Source organism: Camelus dromedarius, chromosome 26 (genome assembly GCF_036321535.1).
Source record: "Camelus dromedarius isolate mCamDro1 chromosome 26, mCamDro1.pat, whole genome shotgun sequence".
Taxonomy (NCBI): Eukaryota; Metazoa; Chordata; class Mammalia; order Artiodactyla; family Camelidae; genus Camelus; species Camelus dromedarius.
In genome coordinates this window covers 4,125,973-4,148,440 of record NC_087461.1, presented here as the reverse complement: position 1 = coordinate 4,148,440, position 22,468 = coordinate 4,125,973, and the positions used below count along the sequence as shown (strand labels likewise).

The 22,468-nt window shown below is 45.9% G+C and overlaps 1 protein-coding gene across 4 annotated transcripts in view; it reads left to right on the top strand.

Moving 5' to 3' along the window:
* The window catches only part of SFMBT2 (Scm like with four mbt domains 2), a 150,552-nt gene that overhangs the window by 22,812 nt on the left and 105,272 nt on the right, over nt 1-22,468 (top strand). For all 4 annotated transcript variants that reach the window (XM_031444769.2, XM_031444767.2, XM_064479320.1 and 1 more), the window contains exons 3-4: nt 449-543; nt 3,111-3,351. In XM_031444769.2, coding sequence (XP_031300629.1) covers nt 449-543; nt 3,111-3,351 — 336 coding nt within the window. The remainder of the gene's footprint in view (nt 1-448; nt 544-3,110; nt 3,352-22,468) is intronic.

Genomic DNA, 22,468 nt, shown 5'->3' with positions numbered 1-22,468 from the left:
CTGTCTTGTAAATAAGTTCATTTGTGTCATTTTTTAAAAATTCCACATATTAAGTGATACCATGTATTTGTCTGTCTGACTAACTTCACTTAGTGTGATCATATCTAGATCCATTCATGTTGCTGCAAATGGCAGTATTTTGTTCTTTTTTATGGCTGAGTAGTATTCCATTGTATATATACCACCCCTCATTTCTCCAGTCATCTGTTGATGGACGCAGGTGTTTCCATGTCTTTCTTGAGTCACCTGTCTGTAAAATCAGCAAAGGGAAGCTTTGCCAAGAATCCAGCAGTGGCCTTCTACACCATGGAGTTTGTTTCCTTCTTGCATGAAGGATTTTCTGGTTTTCAGGGAAGGGCAATGCCTTTCCATTCTTTTTTCCCCCCATTCTTTGTGCTAGTATTGACATGCTTCTCCTTTTTTGTTTGTTTCTTTCTTTGCTCAACAGAAGAAGGCTCAAGCCTGGAGGAAGTTGGCTTTAACTGGGGAGAGTATTTGGAAGAGACTGGCGCCAGTGCGGCTCCTCACACATCGTTCAAACATGTAGGTGACGTCCCTGCTCCTTCTGATCTGTGTGGGGGGGGTGGGAGAGGTGCAGGAGGATGCCAAGCCTCTTGGAAAAAAGGGAATGAAAAGAAAAGAGAACTGTGGCCAAGGTTGCTTAGAAATATGGAGGAGATTGGAAGTGAGTTTGATTTCACAGGGAGCTGCAGGTAAGGTGGGACCTTCCTCTCATCTGGGGCTGGGACCCAGGTGGATGCTCAGTGTGAGAAACGACCTGCAGTCTGAACGTTGTTTTACGCCTCAAAAAGCCAGGTTAGAAAGACGTATTCCCTGCTGTCTGAGGGAGCACAGCCTGACCCAGGGTAAGGTTGATGCAAAGAAATAAAAAGCCAGCCAACTAGGCAAGGAAGTGACGTGTGTAATGTCTTCTTAAGAGGTGTCAGGAGCTGTGTATTTTAACGCTGAATTGGTATTTTTATTTGAAAGGACACCTCAAAGTGTTGCAGCCATTTGTGGGCATATGAGTCAAATTACAGGAAATAACCATAAATACTCAGAAAACACTTGGGTCAAACCAAAAAAATCACCCTCATCAATGCTGTTTCTTTAAACAATGCAAATAGTCTGCCAAGCAGAGGGCAAGTTCCAGGAAATTTTAAAAAATCAAGTTTTTATCAGATTTTTGCTGAGACGTGAGATTTTGGTAATATTCCGTTAGCAAGAAGAGGCCTACGTTTCCAGGACCTAAGTTCCTAGGTATTACTACTGCTTTGCTGGAAATGACAGTTTAATAATGAGAAACGTTTTCTTCCTCCGCTGGACTTCCCAGGGCGGAGATTGAGCCTGAATTATCGTGAGCAAAGTGGGGGCACTTTCTTAACCTGGGCTTCCTTCTGGCTCTTTTGTTGGGTTATGAAGCCAGAACTTTCTCTCTTTCAATGCGACATTTTACTCTTTTTGGAGATGAAGTGTTCTTTTGAAAAGGAATTTAAAACCTTACTAAATTTGCATGACCTCGTTAAAGGTCGACCGCGCTCCCAGTTCCTGTTTTACACTGACACTCGTAATGTTGCCATTACTGGTTTATTAGGAATGCGGTTGTGGCCATTTAGTGAACCCCCGAGCTGAATATTATAAAGCTCACTGGGCATCAGCGTGGATTTTGCTTTGCCAAAGCCATGGTGACGTTTGCCTTTCACGATGCTGGAACCACCTGGTTAGATTTCTCCAGGCAGTTTAGGGACCAGATACTGACCAACAGTTTCCTTCTTCTCTGTACCGCAGAGTGACTGATCTCTCTCCATACGGGGCCATTCCTGTTCTCTTTCATCCAGCTAGCTCTCCCGCCTCCGTTTCAGTCCTAGTACAGTGTCCGATCCTGTGGGTGCAGAACGTCCCCAGGCCTGCCCTCCAGGCTTAGAGGGAGAGCAGCCCTGGACCCCTGGACCAACAGTTTATAATCGCATTGTCCCTAAAGTGGCTGCTCCTCACGGACATCAGATGTGTTAGCTTTAGAATGCTACCACTCACCAGGCTGGAAAGCTTGCTTTTGCAGGGAGGGCTGGCAAATATGAATAGATTACAACCCTTATTTTTAAAAAAAGAAAACCCGAGGCTGCTCTGTTCACACAGTAGCTGTTGGCCACGTGGAGCCATCCAGCACTTGGAAAGGGTCCCGTCCAAATTGAGACTGAAACTGAGCAAGACCCTGCAGGGCCTTCCTGGGGAGAGACCCTCCTGTGTCCCCGGCCCCTTGTCTGTAGAAAAGTGTTAGCCCCCTAAGGCCTTCCCCGAGTTACAGAGAGCAGATTCCATCAGCGAAGTGCGAACAAACAGAACCGGGAAGGCGGTCACGCCAGACAAAATAATGATGGTTTAGCCATAAACAAAGTGAAGGACCCTTAGTTTTCCCCAAGGGCAGTAGATAATACCCTGAGCTGTATCGCTGAGTTATTTTGCACATGCTAAACCCCCACCAGGTGGAGGAAGTTAACTGCAAGCCAGCCCCCAGCCCGTGGACCCCAGACTGGTTGGAACCAGAAGGTTCACCCGGTTACTTTGCCACCAACCAGTCAGAGAGCTCTGCGCCCTGGACTCACGCCTCTAACCTTGCCTTTAAAAATCCTTCTCTGAAGGCCATCCATGAGCTTGGGTCTGTTGAGCACCAGCTGCCCGTTCTCCTTGTTTGTCGCCTGCAATAAACACTGCTTTCCTTCCCCACAAGCCAGTGTCAGTAGATCGGCTTTGCTGCACATCTGGCGAGCGGACCCAAGTTCTCTTTGGTAACAAGATGGCTTTGTTGGAAAAGAAAGATCTAAAATGTATCATTATTACTTGTTTATAGTGAAGACATCTTGAAATGATGCTGTTTGGGATCTCCTGGGTTAAATAAAATTCATTATTAATTTTCTCTCTTTTCTTTCTTTTTTTAAAGTGGCCACTGGGCAATTGAACATCACGCCAGTGGCTCTCATTGTATTTCTCTTAGACAGGGCTGGAGGTGGGCAACAGAAATGTCAAGTGCTGTGTTTCTGGTAGTTCTCTTAATCTCCTGGAGGGCTGTGTCAGGTGTAATACTGGATTTCCTGTGTTTCTGGTTCCTTAAGGTTGAGATCAGCATTCAGAGCAACTTCCAGCCGGGGATGAAACTGGAAGTCGCCAACAAGAAGAACCCGGACACATACTGGGTGGCCACGGTCATCACCACCTGCGGGCAGCTCCTGCTTCTGCGCTACTGTGGCTACGGGGAGGACCGGCGCGCCGACTTCTGGTGTGACGTGGTGATAGCGGATCTCCACCCCGTGGGGTGGTGCACGCAGAACAACAAGACCCTGATGCCCCCGGACGGTGAGCACAGGCTGGCCACCTCTTGGCCCTCCACCGTGATGTTCGTAGAGAAGAGTCTTGTGGGGGTTTGATAACTGGTTTACCAGGATGGTCCAGCGTGTTCAAGGTGGCTTCTTGAGTGGCGTTATTCGCCTTAGGGCACCTTAGTCAGGGGGTGACGGGTGCATTTTCAGATGTTGGAGCTGAACCTGAGAGTCAAACCCACTGCGGCCTTTGGGCCTTTGAGCCTCTTCCTCCTGTGGGTTTTGGAGGAAGGAAAGGGAGGCTGAAGCGATGCCTGGGATGGGGGTCCTGTTCTCCCTTTGGTGATGGGTTCTCTTGCTTGTCTGTTGCTTTAGAGACTTGACATTCTGAACAGTGCTCTAGAGCACCAGAAACAGGCTTCTCTAATGACTTTTAATCTGTCTCCTTGTGGGAGGACCGTCAGGGTGGGAAGCACGTAGAAAACCAAACAGATTTTTTTAAATTTATTTTTTTTTGAAGTGTATTTGATTTACAAGGTTAGTTTCAGGGGTACAGCAAAGCGATTCAGTTTTATGTTTACATATATATATATATATATATATATGTAAACATTTTTATTTTTTCCCATTATACCTCATTATAAGAAATTGACTATAACAATCCCCAGGTCCATCCGTGTTGCTGCAAATGGCATTATTTTATTCTTTTTTGTGGCTGAGTAGTATTCATTGTGCACGTGTGTGCGTGTGCCTATGTGTGTGTGTCACATTTTCTATATCCACCCATCTGTTGTTGGACATTTGAGTTGTTTCCATGTCTTGGAAAAGGTGATTGTCATTCTGAGTGAAGTAAGAGAGAAAGAGAAAGAAAAATACCATATGATACTGGCTTAGATGTGGAATCTTAAAAAAAAAGGACACAAATGAACTACTTATTATTTATAGCTTAGATGATTGATTTCTTGAATATGTGTGAGCACGTTTGATGGTCCTTTATGAATGGGGGAAAAAAAAAGAAATTGACTATGGTTCCCTGTGCTCTACAGTAGGACCTTGTTGTTTATCTATTTTATGTACGGTAATTTGCATCTGCTAATGTCAAACTCCTAATTTATCCCCCACTCCCTTTCCCTTTTGGTAACCATAAGTATGTTTTCTATGTTTGTGAGTCTGTTTCTGGTTTGTGAGTAAGCTCATTTGTACCATTTTTTCAGTTGATAGCACTTTTAGAGAATGAGACACGTTCCCATTTGCCAGTTCTGAGGGTGCAGACGTGGGTCAGTCCCGGGGGCAGTGCACACTGGGGGGCGTGGAGGGGGGCCGGGGGGCAGACCCTGCTGCTGACTTGCCACCTTGCCTTTTTGCTGTCCTTGCGTGTCTCATTCGTGACTTGCTCTTAAATCTGACACTTTCTTAAATGTCCTTGGAGACGATGGAAGATGGTCTCATTTTATAATAGACCCTCTCGTGGGTCGTTTTAGAGAGAAGTTCCGGGGTCCTGAATTGTAACACTTTAGGAGCTAATGGGTTCATTTGGCTAAAAAAAAAAATCCATGCTGTTGCTTGAGAAAAGCGGGTGTAGTTGATTAATCAATTGTTCTTTCTCGCTTGGTTGAAAAACGTGGTGGCAGTCACAGTTTCGGAAACACCATCAAATTTGTATCCCGCTGGCTTTGTGCTATTAGGCAAGACACAGACACACTTAAAATGACAAATTGAAAATGAAAAATGGGGAAACCCCATGAAAAGAGAAGCCATTAATGCAACTGAAAGATGAGAAGCCTGTTCAGACAATCGCAAGTTATGCTAATTTGAGGATCTCTTTATGGCTCGTTTGAAAGAACTTTAAAAAAATTTAGTAGGTGATCGATCCGGCTTGGAAATCTTTAGTGCGGAGAACAAAGTCAGGAAGTAGCAGGTTCATGGGGCAGAGGGCTTTATTGATTGCTAGAGTGCAGGATAATTATTGCTTTGTAGCCAGAGGTGGCAGCTGTTCCAGAGGGAGTCGTCGAATCTGTGTTTGAACAAGGATTCTTGTTGGTGTGGCTTTCTGTCTTCCGAGAGCCCATAGCATTGTAAATCCCGCCACGGTACCTGGTCGATCTTCCCGTGATTAAACTTAAAAGGCATCGCAGACTATTAACACGCATGAAAGCAGCCCCCCACATCTTGTATGTTTGTTTGGGATGCTCTTTGGTGATAGATTTTTCTTACTGATCCAAGAATTAGGGGGTGGTCTAAAGCAGAAGCACGGCAGCTGGAGGCGGAAGGTGAGGGTTCTTTTCTTGCCTCCTGGGTGAGTCCCCTCTCAACTTTCTCTTCTTTGAAATAAGGAGGTGATAGTATCTAATCTCTAAAGAACTTTCCAGTCTGACCTGCCTTGGTTTGTGATCCTTGGAAAGGAAAGAGCGGCTGCTACTTTTCCTATTATACGCATGAGGAATGGAGTTTGTTTTGGAATGAGGATGGATCGAAATCTAGCCCAGGGGTCTGTACGAAGCACAGCAGTCACGTTTCTGTGTCACTCTTGGGGATGGTGTAGTTTCAGTGGATTCAGGGGCAAACTAGATTGGGGAATTATGATGAGTGCCCGGGTCCTTTGTTGACTGCAGTGGATAGAATTTTACTCAGTACGGAATTGTAGACGCCAGTTCCCCAATGGAACCCAGAGGACTGGAAGTCATCAGTTCCTAAGAGATGGACCTGTATGTGGATGTCAGCTTCAGAATACCACTGGCCTGAGCAAGGGCTGGATTCGGGATGATTTTGCTCGCTGACGGGAGAAGGCCATCTGCAGGACTGCCTCTCCTGGTCACTGTGCGGTGCTCAACATCTTGCCGGTGGCTCTGGGATTCTCCAGGTAGTGTTAGGTCTTGTGAACTCACTGCCCTGGAAGAGAATCATCTAAAAAAAATTTAGGTGATATTTGACCGAGCTTGAAGCATCCTTTGCAGTCCTGTATTTTCCTGCCCGGCTCTTGTAAATGAATTTCATCTTTGAATCAACACTGGCTGTCATCACTCCGTTCGTGTCGCGTGGAAGGAAGCAGTGGCAGCCCCACCGTATTTTGTTAAGATGGGACTCTGCTGAGCAGCAGAGAACGGCCTTCCTGGAGACATCTTCGGACAGACCTGGGTTTCGTGACCAATGGGCCGTTCGTTTACAGAGCGGTGTTCCTGCTCCGGGGCTGATCAGCACTTATCTTTCACATTAAAAGTATTAAGATGCACAGTGCATGAACGCATCCCTGAGTGCGCCGGAGGATCGTAGCGCGTGTTAGGGGAGCCACGTGTGAACCGCTTGGGCTTGGTAAATCAGTACGGCTTGATTTATTCATAAGCGCAGGCACGCCTGCAAAGGGCAGCTGCCAAATAATTATTGTTTATGGTGATGATGTAAGGAAATCATTTAATCTAGTGACAGTTTCACTGTTATTTATTGAGAAGAAGGCACATCACCTCTTCGTGTCTGGGGTTGGGGTCAACTCTGGCGTTGCAGCAGGTGGTTGCCGGTCCCCGAACGGAATTCTCCGAGAAGACTGCAGGTGAATATGTTTGAATATGCTCACCCTAACAACCCCTCTCCCCCCGGCTTATAAATTGAGAAGTGTTTATGTGCGCTTTCTGCTGTTGCCATGAAAGTATTGGAATTGCTGCTCCTGAGGAATCACGCCACTAATTTTTATTTTCCCCGTTATTAAGACTTCCGTCATTTGAATTGCAAACTCTGCAGTCTTGCCAGAATGACTATTTGCCATTCAAAGTTGAATCAGAATTACTGGAGTTAGTTAGTAGATAACTTATTTGAATAAAGGCATGTTTATTCATGAGGGGTGAGGACAAAGTGTGAATGTGGCCTTCTGTTGGGGGGGGTAGATCGCGCCCATTTCGGAAGCCTGGTCCTCGACTGTTTTCAGGGGACGGTGGTTGTCACTGTAGTTGGTTGTGAAATATGAGATGAGACAGCTGGTGCCCAGGACTCACCAGTCTGGGCCCATGGTTTAACTGGGGACTCTGGGAAGTAGAATCTGCTTATGTTCTAGGAGACTCTCAGTGTTTAAAATTCATATTTTATTATTTACTTAATTAATTTATTTGTATTTTTTTATTTATTTACTTACCTATTTTTTTCCCCCCGTGTTTTATTATTTAAATGACATTTTAGTAATGCGGACGGGATGTGAACAATGACGCTATATCATGGACAGTCTTACATTGTAACTGGAATCCCATTTGTATTTGAATGAGAAAATGAAGTGTATGTACTAAAAACTCCAAGAGCAAAGGAACCCTAAGGGGCTGCTTGGAGTGGAGGGAAGTACGTAGCCTCACTCAATATTAGATTGTTTAAGGTAGAGAGAAAAAAAACACACGTTACAAGGAAGGGTAGGAATGTGTTTGACAACAGTAAATAAACTAAAAGTCATAGTTAAGGCATTGGGATAAGTGAGTTCACATCCTGTTGTCAGGAAAGCCATTCTGGTCCTCGTAAGTGAAAGAAGGCATATTTAGGTGGGAAATAAAGCAGCCTTTTCTCTGTAGGCACTTAATGCCCCTGTTAAAACAACACCCACGGTTCGGAGTCCTGTCTGGTCACGTGGAGTGCCTGTGGGGGATTGACCATGGCGTGGACAAGAGTGGACCTGGCTTGCGGATGTGTGTACTTGTGCGTGAGCATGTGTGTGTTTATAAGCCTGTGTGAGCGAGTGTGCACATTTGTATGTGTGTGTGAGCGTGTGCATGTGTTTTGATCTGAACAGCATTTCAAAATGATTCTGGTGTCTACAGACCACATCACTGAACAATTTGGATGATTTATGGCATCTCGCGGGAACCTGGGAGATGTAGGCATGCCCCCCCCACCGCCCCCAGCTCTCCCGGCGGCCCTCTGCTCTCCAGGCCTTCAGCTCTCTGCTTGGTCGCTCTTATCTGATCAGGTCCTGCCTGCTTGGGTCCTGTGACACCCCGAGTGTCAGCCACTGAGCCTGTGACCTCAAGTTTCTGAGGCTCCCTCTGACAACACACCAAGTTGGACCCAGTGATCGCTAAGATCCCCTTCAGCTCAAAAACGTTCTGAATCTAAGAACCCAAGGAACAACAGATGAGAATTTATGAAAAGGCTCTGAAATAAATACGTTTTATGAATAGAAGCCTAAGGAACTGTAGGGGTTTTGGCCAATGGAAGGAAAAACAAGACCAAGATGAAAAGAAATGAAGGGAGGCTAAATGGTCCTCATATAAATCAGCAGCCTTTGTCTGTATAGGTAGCGGTGAACTCTGTAAATTTCTGTTTGGTGTTTATATTTATCTTTTGAAACTCACTGTACCCCACCTAACCCCTTTATCATTTTGTTCCCCAGTGAACAAATGAATCATGAATTTTAGTGTTTGAGTCATGACTCTAGTTAAAAACAGTTTCTCTCATTCACAAAATATTTTTGTCATGTAGCAAGCAACTAAATTTAACCCTATGCTAAGAACACCCTTGCAGACTGGCTGGGATGACTCTTATGTTACATTTGAAAAAAATGTGACTTGGGATGGGTGAATAATTTGGCGCCAGGACAAGCATCTCGGAGCACATTTTAAGCCAAGGGCGATTTTCACCCCCAGTTCTGAAATCAACAGCAGGAAGGTTGGTAAACATCTGTTTATGGATTAAGTTGTGTCAGTGAGACTTTCGAGTGCTCAGGCTTGGAACATTGGAAACGTACTATTAAGAGAAGTGGTAGAATGCGCTTCTGGTGATTTTAAAGGAGACGGTAGGAAACTCCTTGTCCAGAATGGTTTCCGTTTTGTCATCTTTGGAGGCACGTAAGTGGAAGAGACTGGGTCTGGCGCTCCCTTGCCAAGTGGTGGTTGTGAGATGATGGAAAGTGATGTAAATGAGATCCGACGCTGTTTGGGCTCTTCTGTGCTCCGGGAAAGCTGCAAGCACAGAGCAGCACTGTAGGATTTTCCTTTCTGGTGTTTGTCAGAAATGCATTTATCTTCTTTTACTTCTTAATCCTGCAGCGTATGCACTTTAAATCAAGCCAGTGCTTAGTTCTGCATGAAAAGGAGGCTGAGTGAGTTCTGTGGATTTCCTTGCTCTGTGGTCTGATGCTTTTCCTCGCTGTTAATCCTTCATCTCCTGGCTTCATCTGTCTGCTCTGGGCTGTGTGCCCCCCATCCTGCCCTGGGCTACTCTCGACTGGACTCAGGTCCTCATGGCCTCATGCAGGGGGGCTTGGCTTCCCTCTGGCCCCTGTTCCTACTCTGGGCGAACTCTAGTACCCCAGTGACCCTAACACAGAGCCTGCAGGAGAGACCTCCAGTCACCTGTGAACAGACACAGCTTGTCTTCTGGGACCTCTGCTCTCCCAGTTCCGACCTGACTCGTGGACCTCCCTGTGTTCCTGCCTGAGCCAGGAGCCCTCAGTGCCGTCCGTCAGATCTCCCTCATGCCTCTCCCTCCCTCTCGCCTGCTGGATGGGTGTTTCCACTTCTCTCCTTGCTCTGGATTCCTGAACAAGCCTCTTGACCTTACACTGCTTCTTATTAAGTCTCCCATCATGGCTCCATGTCCCTGGGCCCCTGCCAACCTTCCAGGGCCATGTCCCCCTTCCAAGTCCCCATCCCAGATCGAGGGCTGTTGCTTCCATCCCAGACCATGCTCCCAATCTAGACCCATTCCCCCAGTCCAGGACTGTGCCCCCACTGCAGGTCCTTTCCCCCGTTCCAAGGCCATCTGCCCATTCCAGGTCCATGCCCCCATTCCAGGCTCATTCTGCCATTCGAAGTCCATGCCCCTTTCCATGGCCACGCCTCCATTCCAGGGTCACGCCTCCAGTTTGAGTCCTTCTGTTTGGCAGGTCCCTGGGAGAGTTCACCTTGTCTGACTTCAGCTCTAAAGGAATGACTGATTTGTGCATAGATTGTGTCCTGAGCCCAGAATCTTGTTAAAGCTTGGTGGATACAAATTTTATTTGAAGTCCTGGGGATTCAGGCAGTGAGATTCAAAAGTAGAGTTTGGTATTGTATTGATCAGGGATCTCAGAACCAATAGGATCTGCATATATATGTGTGTGTGTGTGTGTATATGTGTGTGTGTGTGTGTGTGTGTATAATACACAGATCTACTTTAACAAATTTGGCCCACACAATTGCAGAGGCTTGGCAAGTCCACCATCTCATGGGGGGAGGCCTGTGGCTGGAGACCTAGGGAAGAGTTGCAGTTGTAGTTCAGTGACCATCATCTGCTAGAGAATCAGGAAGAGGCAATGTTGCAGATGAAGTCCAAAGGCCATCTGCTGGAGAATTCCCTCTTTCTCGGAGGAGGACAACTCCTTTGTTCTTTTCAGTCCTTCAGCTGATTGGATGAGGCCCGCCCATGTTAGGGAGAGCAGTCTGCTTGCCACAGAGTCCACTTATTTAAGTGTAAATCTCATCCAAACACCTTTAAGGAAGTACAATGTTAGGAAATCCAAAATATTGTTTTATTAAATATCTGTGTACTGTGGCCCAGCCAAGTTGACTCATAAAATTAGCCATCAGCAGTCTGGCCTTCTCTCCTCTGCTGTCTTAACACCTTATCAGAGAAGGAATGGTCTGCATGCATTTGTGATCACTGGAGTAGTTTTCCCCTGAACAGACGAGATTCCACTGATACCTCTGTGTCAGTGCTCTTAGCAGAATGCTCTGGGAGGAACCTGAGAGAGCGTGGAGTAAATAATAAGGTGTTGGCACCTTTGAGTCTGAAAGCAGAAGTGCCTGGGTGAAGGGCCAGAGAGTCTCCTGAAAAACCAATGTGAATGGATAGACATTGAAGTTCACTGGCTCGATGCCTGCTTCTCAGCAGGGCCATCCGCCTTTGTCCACGAGGTTGGCAGGACCTCCCCAAGGCAGTGTCTATGCCACAGTCCTCGCTGCTGAGCCAACCTGCCCACTGGGATCGCCTACAAGTGACTTAGCTATTGCAGATGTATGTCCAGAAAGATACAGGGTCTTAAGAGGTAGTAGCTAGCGTGCCTTCCTCCTGTCTTCACCTTGGAGGTCATGCCTCTTGATTAGATGCCGGATGTATAAGTCAGGCTCTCCTGGACCAGCCATCTTTGATGTTAGCACTGCACTGAGGCCAGGACGAGAGGAGCCTCTGGCCAGGGCTCTGTATTTTAGAGGCCCCTGAGAATCACTGGCAGCAACAACTACATTTATTGCAGAGTGGAGAGCGGAGAATTTGCATCTTCCTTCCCTTGGTAGACCCAGAAAGAATATTAGATTTAAAGTAAGTTTGAGTTTACCAGTTGTGGTGAACTTGGCTCTGTGTCACTGCACAGCTGTAGAGTTCCCACGTTTTGCATTTTCAGACGTCCAGTCACATGAGCACTAATCGTTAGTGGACGGAAGAGGAACATTTTAGCTCTGGTCCTGGAGTGAGCTAAGGTGGCCGTGAGCCCTGGAGAAGTGTGTTCATCGCCTTGGGCTGAACTTCCACATCCCAGAGTGGATGAATTGGGTGCTCATATTGGCGTTACTATTTTTAATTGCTTTCCTTCAGAGAAAATTTTGGGAGCGGAGAGCATGGAGCTGGCCTGTGGTGTTCAGACGGTAGCGCTGCAGAAAAGATGAACATACTCCATCACTAGTTTTGAAGCTGGCCTTTGTGTATACGGAGATGCTCCCAGTCACCTGCGCGAGTTTCCTTTTTCTACTTGAACGGTTGTTAAAGAACCTTTGCAGGTCTGTTCCAGTGGCATTGTTCAGAGTGTTGTCATTTTTAGTTTTTACCTGACTGTTGGGTGTGGGGCTGTGAGGAGCCCACTTTGCTGGCACCTGTGACCTCTGTTCCCGTCTCTGGAAGTGTCAGCTGCAGGACCCACTGCGGTCATCAGTGTTCGGGAGCCAGGACCTTGGACAGTACCTCATCGCGCGACCTGCCTTTCTGGGTCAGCGTCCAGCACCTGCACATTGAAGCCCTGCTCCAGGGGGTGGGGGAGACACACCCAAACTCTATACAAGTGGGAGGAACCTGCAAACACAGAGGATGCGTGAAGGCTTATTCCTGGCTGCCAACAGCCACCGAGTGTATTACGCTAGTAGGAGGTGAAGATTTATTCGTTGCTCTTTCTGAACAGCAGAGTTGTCCTGCTGATGGGCAGCTGGGATCCCATGGCTTGCAGTTCCTGAACCGACTTCCACTTTCTAGAAGATCTGTTATCTGAAGACTTTAAAGGACTCAGTCTAAGGTGTAGAGCCTGAGAGGTGAGGGGTAGCGATTAGCGATCATGAGCTTAACAACTTGAAATTCAAGCAGCTTTCAGAGCTCTAGAGAGAGTCCTGTCCTTCCTGTCTATCAAAAGATACATTTTTGGTTGGAAGAAATTTTACTCCAAACCAAATTTGTGGTTGCCTTAAACTAGGAGAAAATAAATGTCTTACTAAAATGCTCAGAATTTTTCTGAAGTGAAGAACATCTCCATTTTTAGTTTATCCTAAAGAGAGTTAATAAAGGACCACACTCTTTTGCATAGAACTGATTTGAGTGTGAAGAAAAAGTCAGTTCCGTCTTTACAGAAAATTTAAACTTATGCCAGTACCCCTAAACTTGAACAGTACTTATCAAACAATACCATGAGTCGCCTTTTGCAAGATAACCAGCGAAGAACGGGGGTGAGAGTGTGTCGGATCAGGAATGGAGCAGAAAGTAGATGTTAACATCTTAAAAATACGTAATTCAGTGAAGTTCATGCACATCTCGATCAAAAATAATTATGAAATAATTGCAGAGTAATTCTTATGGGGTAGATATCATCTCTCTGAGATGAATTAACTTTCCCCATGGGGTAGATTTCCTCACTGGTTGGCCCTGGGCAGGATAAGCCAGGTTTTGAAAATGTTAATTAATTAATTGTTACTGTGTTTATTCTTACTAGTTATTGTCATTGCTGGACCGTGGGAGACAGGGGGAGAAATTGGGTCGGTTTAGGACTGTGTGTATGGTTGTGTAGGACTCGGGTTGGCCTGAGTGTGGAAACACGAAAGTATTAAAGGTATTCGTGGAAAATCTCAGAGCCAGGATGGTGAAATGGGTTTTGCTGTGATCTTCAGCCTGGGAGGTGAGGAACAGCTGTGTCTCGAGGTCCAGGCTGGCAAGGATTTGTATTCTAGAAAGTGTTTTCATATCACTGGGTCTAGTAACAGCGGTTTTGAGCAGATACCCATCTAATTAGTAGGTCCCTTGAGTAACGTGTCATTTTGCATATTTACAAGCTTCCCTGCAAACGACCATTTTAACAAGAAAAAGAGGCACTTTATCTCTGCATCAGTGTATGTACGAAGTCAGTGGGCACCGTAAGACATGGTTCATGTTATCAGTAAAAAGAAATGGACTGTTGTATCATTTCTGTGGGGTTCAGTCTGATGCAGAAAGTTCTCTGGAAATTAAGTGAAGCTGAATCCCACAGGCAGCCTGGGAGCATTTGATCTTCACTTTCTGTTGATGGAAAATGGCGAGAAAAGAGGACAGTCCTGTTTAAGCGAAGCTGCATCAGCGTTCCTGCAGTTGATGAAGGTCTGAGGACGTCCTCTTCTGCCCTCGGAGGACCGATGCTTTAGCTGCAAGTTGGTATCGGTTACGGGTCATGCGTCTCGTTGGCAGCTGGATTTTAGGGTCTGTGTCTGACGGGAACCCTGGGACAATGCCAGGGTTATGGGTTTGAATGGGGCTGCTGGGTTCCCCTCCAATTCCGTTTTGAAACTGAGGCAGCACAGAGCGGACCCGAGGGTCACGTCCTAGCTGTGGTTTTGGTTTTGTTGTTGTGAAGAGTCGGGGGCTGAGGCCCCTACGGGTTCCCAGTGAGTTTCCATCCTGGTGACCCTTGCCAGGCGGATGTGATAGGGGGCTGCTGGGCCAGCCGTGAAATACACTGGATTTATTTCTCATTATTTATCGTTGTATGGATCCCATGGTCATCCACTGAAGGAATTATTGCTTGATGTCAACCACACGCTCTCAGGGTCTGTGGATAAAATGGTAGAATAACACACGGGAGGTTTCCGGTGTCCCCTTTGTTGGGACCAGTGAACAAAACACATGCTTAACGCTAAATTTGGTTTTCCCAAGTGGACGGTGACGTGTAGAGTTCTTCAGATGAGTGCTTTTCTCCAGATGTTAGTTCTCCTTGTCCCATCACTCATTTCTCTCCTTCTCCTTTTAAACTCCCCTGAGTTTGCATGAACCCCAGATCGCTTTTTGAAGATAGTCTCCTTGGAACAATTCCAAAGTGTTTCTTTCCCTCCCCGGGTGGAGGAAGCTAATAGAGAAGAAACATCTTGGGGAAGGGGAGGAAGAGGTAAAGACTATTAGATGTAAAATAAGCTGCAAGGATGTACTGCACAACACAGGGGGTATAGCCAATATTTTATAATAACTATAAACGGATTATAACCACCAGACTCAGGAGCCTAGCTGGATACGTATGTTTAAAGGTTGTTTTTCGAGATGATTGTAATGATCGCAGTTTCCTCTTGGTTTTCCTATCCATGTGGATCGTGAGAATTCTTTTCCTATTGAAAAGTAACCCACTTCCAGACAAGTAGATAAACTGGATTTCCCAGGTTAGGATTTGTGATTGAGGTCTGAGATCCCCAAAGCCAAGCTGTAGTTCACTGAAACTGCTTCTGTGATCCACATTATAAAACTCATTGAGTGTGTCCTTCGTAATGATATTTTTTCATTCAGAGATTTATAACGCTTGGTCAACTGTTTAAAGGACGCAGCATTTGTATTTTTAAAAACTCTGTTCTTCAAATAAGCATTTAGTGCAATTTAGTTTTATATTACCAAGGATCAGAAGACTTAAGATCTTTGTAAAAATTAGTTCTCTGTCAGTATCAATTGACTAGAAAAGAAAATAAAAAGAAAAAAAAAAAGAAAAAGCACCCATTTACAGACTCACGGCTGGACAGTGTGTCAGAATTAATTATACATGCAGCAGAGTGATGGTGGATACGGAGAAATTCTCAGCACAGGGGAGATTTATTAGCTCTGGCTTACAATATAAATTTTATTTCTGTACAGTCACTTGGTTTGTAATGAAGACTGGAGAGGCTGGAGGACGCCTGTCAGATGATGAGCACAAAAGGAGTCACAGAGGAGTATCAACCTGGAAGGTTTTCAAGGGAAAAACCAAAAACCAGAAAAACCCCTTCCCTTGTGCTGCACCAGAATAAGGGGTGCGGGCGCTGAGGCTTCGCTCCGTGCAAGGCTTGCTGTGCCTGAGTGGGGCCGCAACGGGGTTTGAAACCAGTACCCGAGTCCTGACCGTCACCTGCTACCTGGGGCTCGTCAGTGAAGGAAGCCGGGACAGGAAAAGGCATCTGGAGTCTTTGTGCCTGTGTTTCCTGCAGCAAAAAAGGTGTTTCGGTCAGAGACTGGTTTAGAGGAAGCAACACAAATTTTGAAAGCACATCTGACTTGGGATGTGGTGTGCGGTATGTGAAAGGGGAAAAAAAGGAAAGCGAGGAAGAGAGAGGGAGGGGGAGGGAGAGGAACTTAGCTAAGGTGGCTTGGCTTTGATGGAGTTTGTCCTGATTAGGTAATTACGGTGATTATCAATTAACCGGCCGTACTTACAGGTGACATGCCTCCTGGGGTGACCTGGGCTCTGTCGCAGGACCAGACCGGTGAAGGGATGCTTGAGGCCACTGGGTGCCGATGTACTCAGCTTACATCTTGTCCCTCTGGGACAGGAGGGACCGATTAAGGTTTGCTCTTGGAAGTCAGGCGACAGGAATCAAATTCATGGTGAGGTTTTGCCGAGGAGAGTGTTTTAAAGGGAGTCTCGAAATAGCTGCCTTGGAACGGGCTGGCCCGGTTATTTTGAAAAATAGTGAGAAATGTTATAAAGTTGGCTGAAGTTATCGATTTATGGTCCAGGCTGTTCAGAGCAGAATCCTGAGAAACAGGCTGCATGGTTGCTGGAGGGACACCGGAATGCCCCTCATTAGGGAGCCTCCACACATCATTTTTGGGGCAGAATGAGAGGTTTCTGGATGTGGAGGGCGGTCCCTGGGGCCTCAGACCGTCTTAAGGAATCTCCATCCCTTCGAGGAAGCCGCGAGAGGTACGACTTCGGGGGTTTCTCAGACCCTGAGCAGTTACAGCTATGAGGGTTTTAAAGTATGACTCTGGATGTCTTGTCTTCGCTGTGGATGAGGGTGGGCTGGGTGTCCCCTCTCCTGGAACCTGGGCGGGTGTGCAGTTTCACGGGCTCTATTAACCCATTAGCCCAGGCTGTATGTGACAGCAGTCAGTGTTGAAGGTGCCCATGAAAAGAGCCCACAGTCAGATGATAGCAGTGCAGATGCCTGTTGGCTTCATGCACTGAGTTTGGGGCAGAAATGAAAGATTAGGCAAGCTGTCCAGTTTTCCAAGGCTCGTGGTCATTTGGGTCTTTCATGGCTAAAGTGTGTGGTGCTAGAGATTTTTCAGAAATTATCAAACAGGGGGGTTCCCTGCTATCGCAGATTTGGAAAGAAGTTGCTGGAGAGGAAGATTCTAGATGAAGGAGACGTTCAGCCTGGGCTCAGACCAGCAGGGAGGGCAGCCCTGTTCTCCTGTCGGGCAGACACGGAGGAGAGCTCCGAGGGCTGGGAGTCTGAACTCTCCATGGTCACCTTTTCTTAGAAACAAAAGAATTTTTTTTTTAAGATACAGAATTCTTTGTACAGAGAGAAGCTTTTGTCTTTTAAGCAGTTAAGAAAGCATGACCTCAGAAAGTGGGTTTGTCTGGGATTTCAGTATTTACTGTATCAAAGGGGAGATTGTTTTGCTCAAAATCCTGCAGTAGGACCGCCTTTGGCAAAGAATTGGAAGTGGATGTAAAGCACGCACAGAAATTCTGCAAAAACTAACTCAAAATGTCCCGTTGGTCTAAATGTAAAGTGCAAAACTGGAGAACTTCTGGAAGAGAAGGCGGGAGCCAAGCTTCACGACCTGGGTTTAGACAAAGAGTTTGTTGACAAGAGACTGAAAACCAGGTTGATACATTGGGTTTCATGAAAGATGAAAACTTAAACTGTGTGAATGACACTATTGAAAAAAACAGAGAAGTGGGAGGGTGTAGCTCAGTGGTAGAGCGCGTGCTTAGCCTGCACGAGGTCCTGGGTTCAGCCCTTGGTATCTCTATTAAAAATTAAAAAAAATTTTTTTACTAATTAGGGCATCACTAGATTCAGAGAAATCTCCAAATATCAGTGTCTAATGCAATGAAAGTTTCATTCTTTAAAAAGAAAAAATAAAGAGAGAAGCTGCAGACTTAGAGAAAATATTTGAAATGACCTGTGTGGCAGAGGACTTCCATCCAGGATCAAAAAGACTCTGAAAACTCAACAGGGAGAAAACAAATAACCCAATTAGAAAAGACACAGAAGACTTAAAAAAAAAAACAAGACCTTATCTTTTTAGCCATTTGTATCCTAAGTGCTTAAGAGAAATGCAAATTAAAACCACAGGAGAGAATTCTACGTTCCTATTAGAATTGCTAAAAAAAAAAATTACTCACAGTACCGTGTGTTGGCAAGGCTGGGGAGCATCTCCGCCTCTCCAGTCCTTGTTGGTGGGAATGCAAAATGCGAAAACTGTTTTGGGGAACAGACCGGCAGTATTTTTTGTAAACTTAAGCATAAACTTACCCAGCAGCTGTACCCTTGGGTGTTTACCCTTGAGAAATGAAAACTTAACTTCTTGGAAAAAAATCTGTGTCCCAGTGTTCCTTGTTGCCCAAAACTGGAAACAAACCCAGATGTCTTTCAAGAAGTGAGTGGATGAACAGTGTGGTCCACGCACATAAGGGAGTTATTGCTCGACAGTAACGAAGGATGGAGTCTTGATACATGCGCCACACGGAAGACTCAAAGGCATACATCTGGGTGGAAAACAGTAGCCTTGAAAGGCTCTGGACTGTTTGATTCCATCGATATGACGTCCTTAAAAGGCAAAACTGGAGTAGTGGGGAGCATCACTCTGTGCCCTGGCTGTGAGGTCGAGGGAAGGTGGGACTACAGAGGGACACAGGAAGGAACCTTTCTGGGAGGGGGGGCGGTGATGGAACTGTCCTGTATCCTGATTGTGATGGTGACACTGTGAGTCTGTCCATGTGTTAAAGTGCATAGAAGTGTGTACCCAAGAAAGGTCAGTTCTGCCTTACCATAGAAGAAAAGTGAGATGACAGAAACAGTCCTCATTGCTTCTTTGCTTGATGCAAGAGAAATTTGAGGGGAGCAGCTCCTTGCAAGGAAGACCTGGTTGCTCCCTGGCAGGTGGTGGTCCAGATTGAAGGAGGTGGACAGGAGGACTGCTGGGTGGAGGATCGCAGGGAGGTGACACTTCCTTTCACGGTGACATTCCCAAGATTGTCTTCTTTTAAGTGTTGACTTCCTAAAATATGCCCCCAAGAAACGCATGGAGAAATGAGAAACCCCCTCCCTCCCCCAGAAGGGAAATCTGATTTGGTTTGAAGGGCACATTTGGAAGAGAAAGAGAGATTCCTTTGGGACCAGGAAACCAGGCTTGACTCGATGTGATTATGAGGAGTGGGAGATGGAACGTATTCATTTTTCTGGGCACTTGGTAGAGATTTGACTTGCACGGCTGGAAATCGAGGCTCGTCAGAGTCTTACAATTAAATTACCGCGTGCAGCTTGGAAAATTAAAGGGTAAACGCGATAGTCTGGGTGGTTTGAAGACAGATTTATTTCCAGACAATGCAAATGGTTATCATTGGTATTCAGACTAATACTAATATTTATAGGGAGTGTCACAAGTGTTCTGTGTCTTCCAGACGGTTGCTGCCTGAGCTGATTTCAGATGGGAATTGGGAGCCGAAGCTTGAGCAGGCGAGATCAGTGATTCCCAGGGGCGCCCTGTTGCTGCCTGGGAGGGTTTGGGAATGGGGAGGTGCTAATAGATGGGGAAGAGCTACTGGTATTTCGGGGGGCAGGAGCTACAGATACCCAGTGTCCTGCAGCACATCGGACAGTCCTGTACAGTGAGGAATTGTTCCATGATCTCAGGATGGCCAGCTGGAAATGAAGGTGAAACATGCATGTAATTAATGGAGTCTGGACCCTAGTCGTTTCTGTATAGCTTGCATCGTTTTAAAGTAGGATTTTTGAGGAGTGTGACTACCTGGTAAATTGAGGGAAGACTGTGGTGGTTTTGTCTGGAACCTTGACAAGAGTTGTTCATTCTTGGAAGGTCATCTTTGCACTGATCGCAGTGGTCCTGGTGATGTTCGAATACCAGGCAGCACACACCTGTCCGTGTGCACTTGGGGTGGTCGTGTGCAGGGCAGGTTACGTGTGACGACACGTGGGAGTATACGTGCACTTCTTTCAGGATACCGCGTGGAAAAGAGTGTCAGCAACATTCCGTTTCATGCTGTATCTTCTTTTAAATCCCAGCTGATTTCTTGGAAGGAGACAAAAGCTTTGACTTCCACGTTCTGTCCTCTGGGCGAGTTTTACCTGAGCCTTTACAGCCTGAAACTCACTTTACTTTGGTATAAATTGCTATCCATTTATTTTTATGTCAAAATTAGGGCACTTTGTTGATTTAAAAAAATGTATGCAAAGGTCGGTTTTGTTACCTGTGGACATCATTTCAGCTTCATAAGGGGAGTGTGGGATGTTTATATGAAGAGAGGTTACACAGTGCAGAGGTGGTGGCCAAGCACTGATAACCTTGAGATAATTAATGTGTTTCACACTCCGCCAGGTACCACTTTATTGGTTCTCTCCCTTCACTCTGTGTTATGGACTGAGTGTGCCTTCCCCAGATTCCTCTGTTGAAGTCCTAACCCTAGTAGGGCTGTCTTTGCAGATGGAGCCTCCAAGGAAGGAATAAAGGTTCAATGAGATCATAAGGCTGGGGCCTTGGTCTGGTAGGATTAGTGTCTGTCTGAGAACAGTTACCAGAGAGCTGTCTTTCTTTCCGTGATCAGAGAAGAGGCGCTATGAGCCCACAGGAGAAGGTGGCCGCCTGCCAGCCAAGAGAAGAGACCTCAAGACGAAACCTGCCTTGCAGGCACCTTGAACTTGGATGTCCAGCCTTTGGAGTGTGTGACCGTCGTCTGTGTGTCCCATGATGTGAAAAAGTTCAGGAAGTCCTGGTCCCAGGGATCCATGGTCCTTTGACATTGTGCATAATTTAGAGGTCAAACGTGTCAAGTTCTCTGAGAAAGCCCGCTGGACTGAATTTGGATTGGGGAATTGAAATCATTATGATACTAAGTTCAGTTGGCATTTTCAAAAAAATGCAATGCAAATGTAAGCATTCCTCTTTTAATTGTCGAAGACTCCATCTCAGAGCATCCAGATCAGTAATAAAGTCCTACCCTTAAGCCGTTTATGTCTTTGGATGTGGACAAGACAGAGTCCCAAAGTACTGAAGGTAGAATATTGTGATCATCCCAAGAAATTTACAGACTCTCGTGTTAAACAGATAACTCAAAGGGAGAAGATTCCATGTTCCTGCGTGTCCGTTAACTTAATGATTTTTGTCAAACAGCTCTGGCTTGCCCCTGAAGACTGGATGTTTACTCCGACTATCTTTTACTCCCAGTCACTGTCCGGACACTCATAAATGCTTTCACAAAACTTCCGATTGCCCCCTCTTAAAACGGAAGATACGCGGTTTCTTTTTTAATGAGAGCTTCCCTTGCCTTCCCTTCTGGAAGAATTGTTAATTTGTTTTATATATGAGTGATCCTGTAATATAACTTGTCATATTATTAATTAAAAGGAACACAGGCTGGGTCCTGGGGGAAATCAGGTGGGGAAAAGAGCGTTCGGTGAGAGGTGGACGAGGAGTGTTTGAGGCAGCGTGTTTCCTTCCCTTCACTGTCACAGCCGGTGCAGGGACTGGGCGCCGGGCAGGGCTGTTACGCTGGCGGAAGGGAATTGCTGACTCTAATAAACAGGGCAGTTTGCACTGACAAAATCAGTGATTTTGCTCTCCCAGTGAAGTGTGGCATTTGGAATTAGCATTAGTAAAGAAATGTGGACTTCGGGGTCAGAGGACCCAACATCGCACCCCTGCTTCAGCTCATCCCCATCCCCAAACTGGGTGGGCCCCAAAGTAGACTCTTGAAGCTTCATTTTTCTCATCTGAGAAATGCGGGTGATATGACTTAATATTCCAGGATGGTGGTGAGAATGAAAAGAAATTCCACATACTGTGGTGGACCTGGCTGTTAGTGGTGTGACGCCTGCCTTTCTCTGGGATTGTTTTTCTTACCTTCTGTAGTGAAATGGTTCCGGGAGGGATTCTCCAGGGGATAAAAATCTAAGGAAGAAGGTTTTTACCAGTGAGAAGTAGTATTTCTGCCTTATCACTTGCGCTCTCTCTTTTTTTTTTAACGGACGCACTGGGGACTGAACTCAGGACCTTGTGCGTGCTAGGCGTGCACTCTACCACTGAGCTCTACCCTTCGGCTCCCCCCCCCCTTTTTTATTTTAAATTTCTCTCTTGATTTGTTGCCTGCATGAGGGGATGAGTGGCCGCAGCTCTCTGGATCATCAGTCTGTTCCATTTATACCACAGGGCAGGCTATCTGAGAATACTTAACACACACTGTTTCAAATCCTTTGAGGAAGAACTAAAAAAAAAAAAAAAGTGAGCCATTAATTAATTTTTAAGAGTCAGCAGCTGCACACTTAGGCATCTACTTCGATAGGAAAGGAAAACAAGTTCAGTAATTCAAACTGCCTCCCTTGTATGACAGCACATTAAAGTAATGAGGGCAATTCATCTTGCCAACTTGGAGTTGTCAAGCTTCCCTCTCTCTCTCTCTCCCTCTCGGCACCTAGCTGAATTCCTGTAGTTTATATATTGCAAAAAGTTAGAACAACAGCTTCAGGACACACCATCGCCAGATACTTGTGACTCTTGGGATTTCTTAAGATCTCCAGAAACAAGTTTACCTTCCAAGGGACTGTTGTTTCCAAGGTCAAGGTCAAATGAAGAACAGACCCACTTCCTGGAGGGTTCAAGTTCTCCCTGGGACCTTGTGGGCAGCCTTGTGACAGTGTTCAGTTTTAAACTTTGGATTTATCTCACTGGATCAAGCACAAATAATGCTTTTGCAGACACACAGGAGATAATTGTTGCTT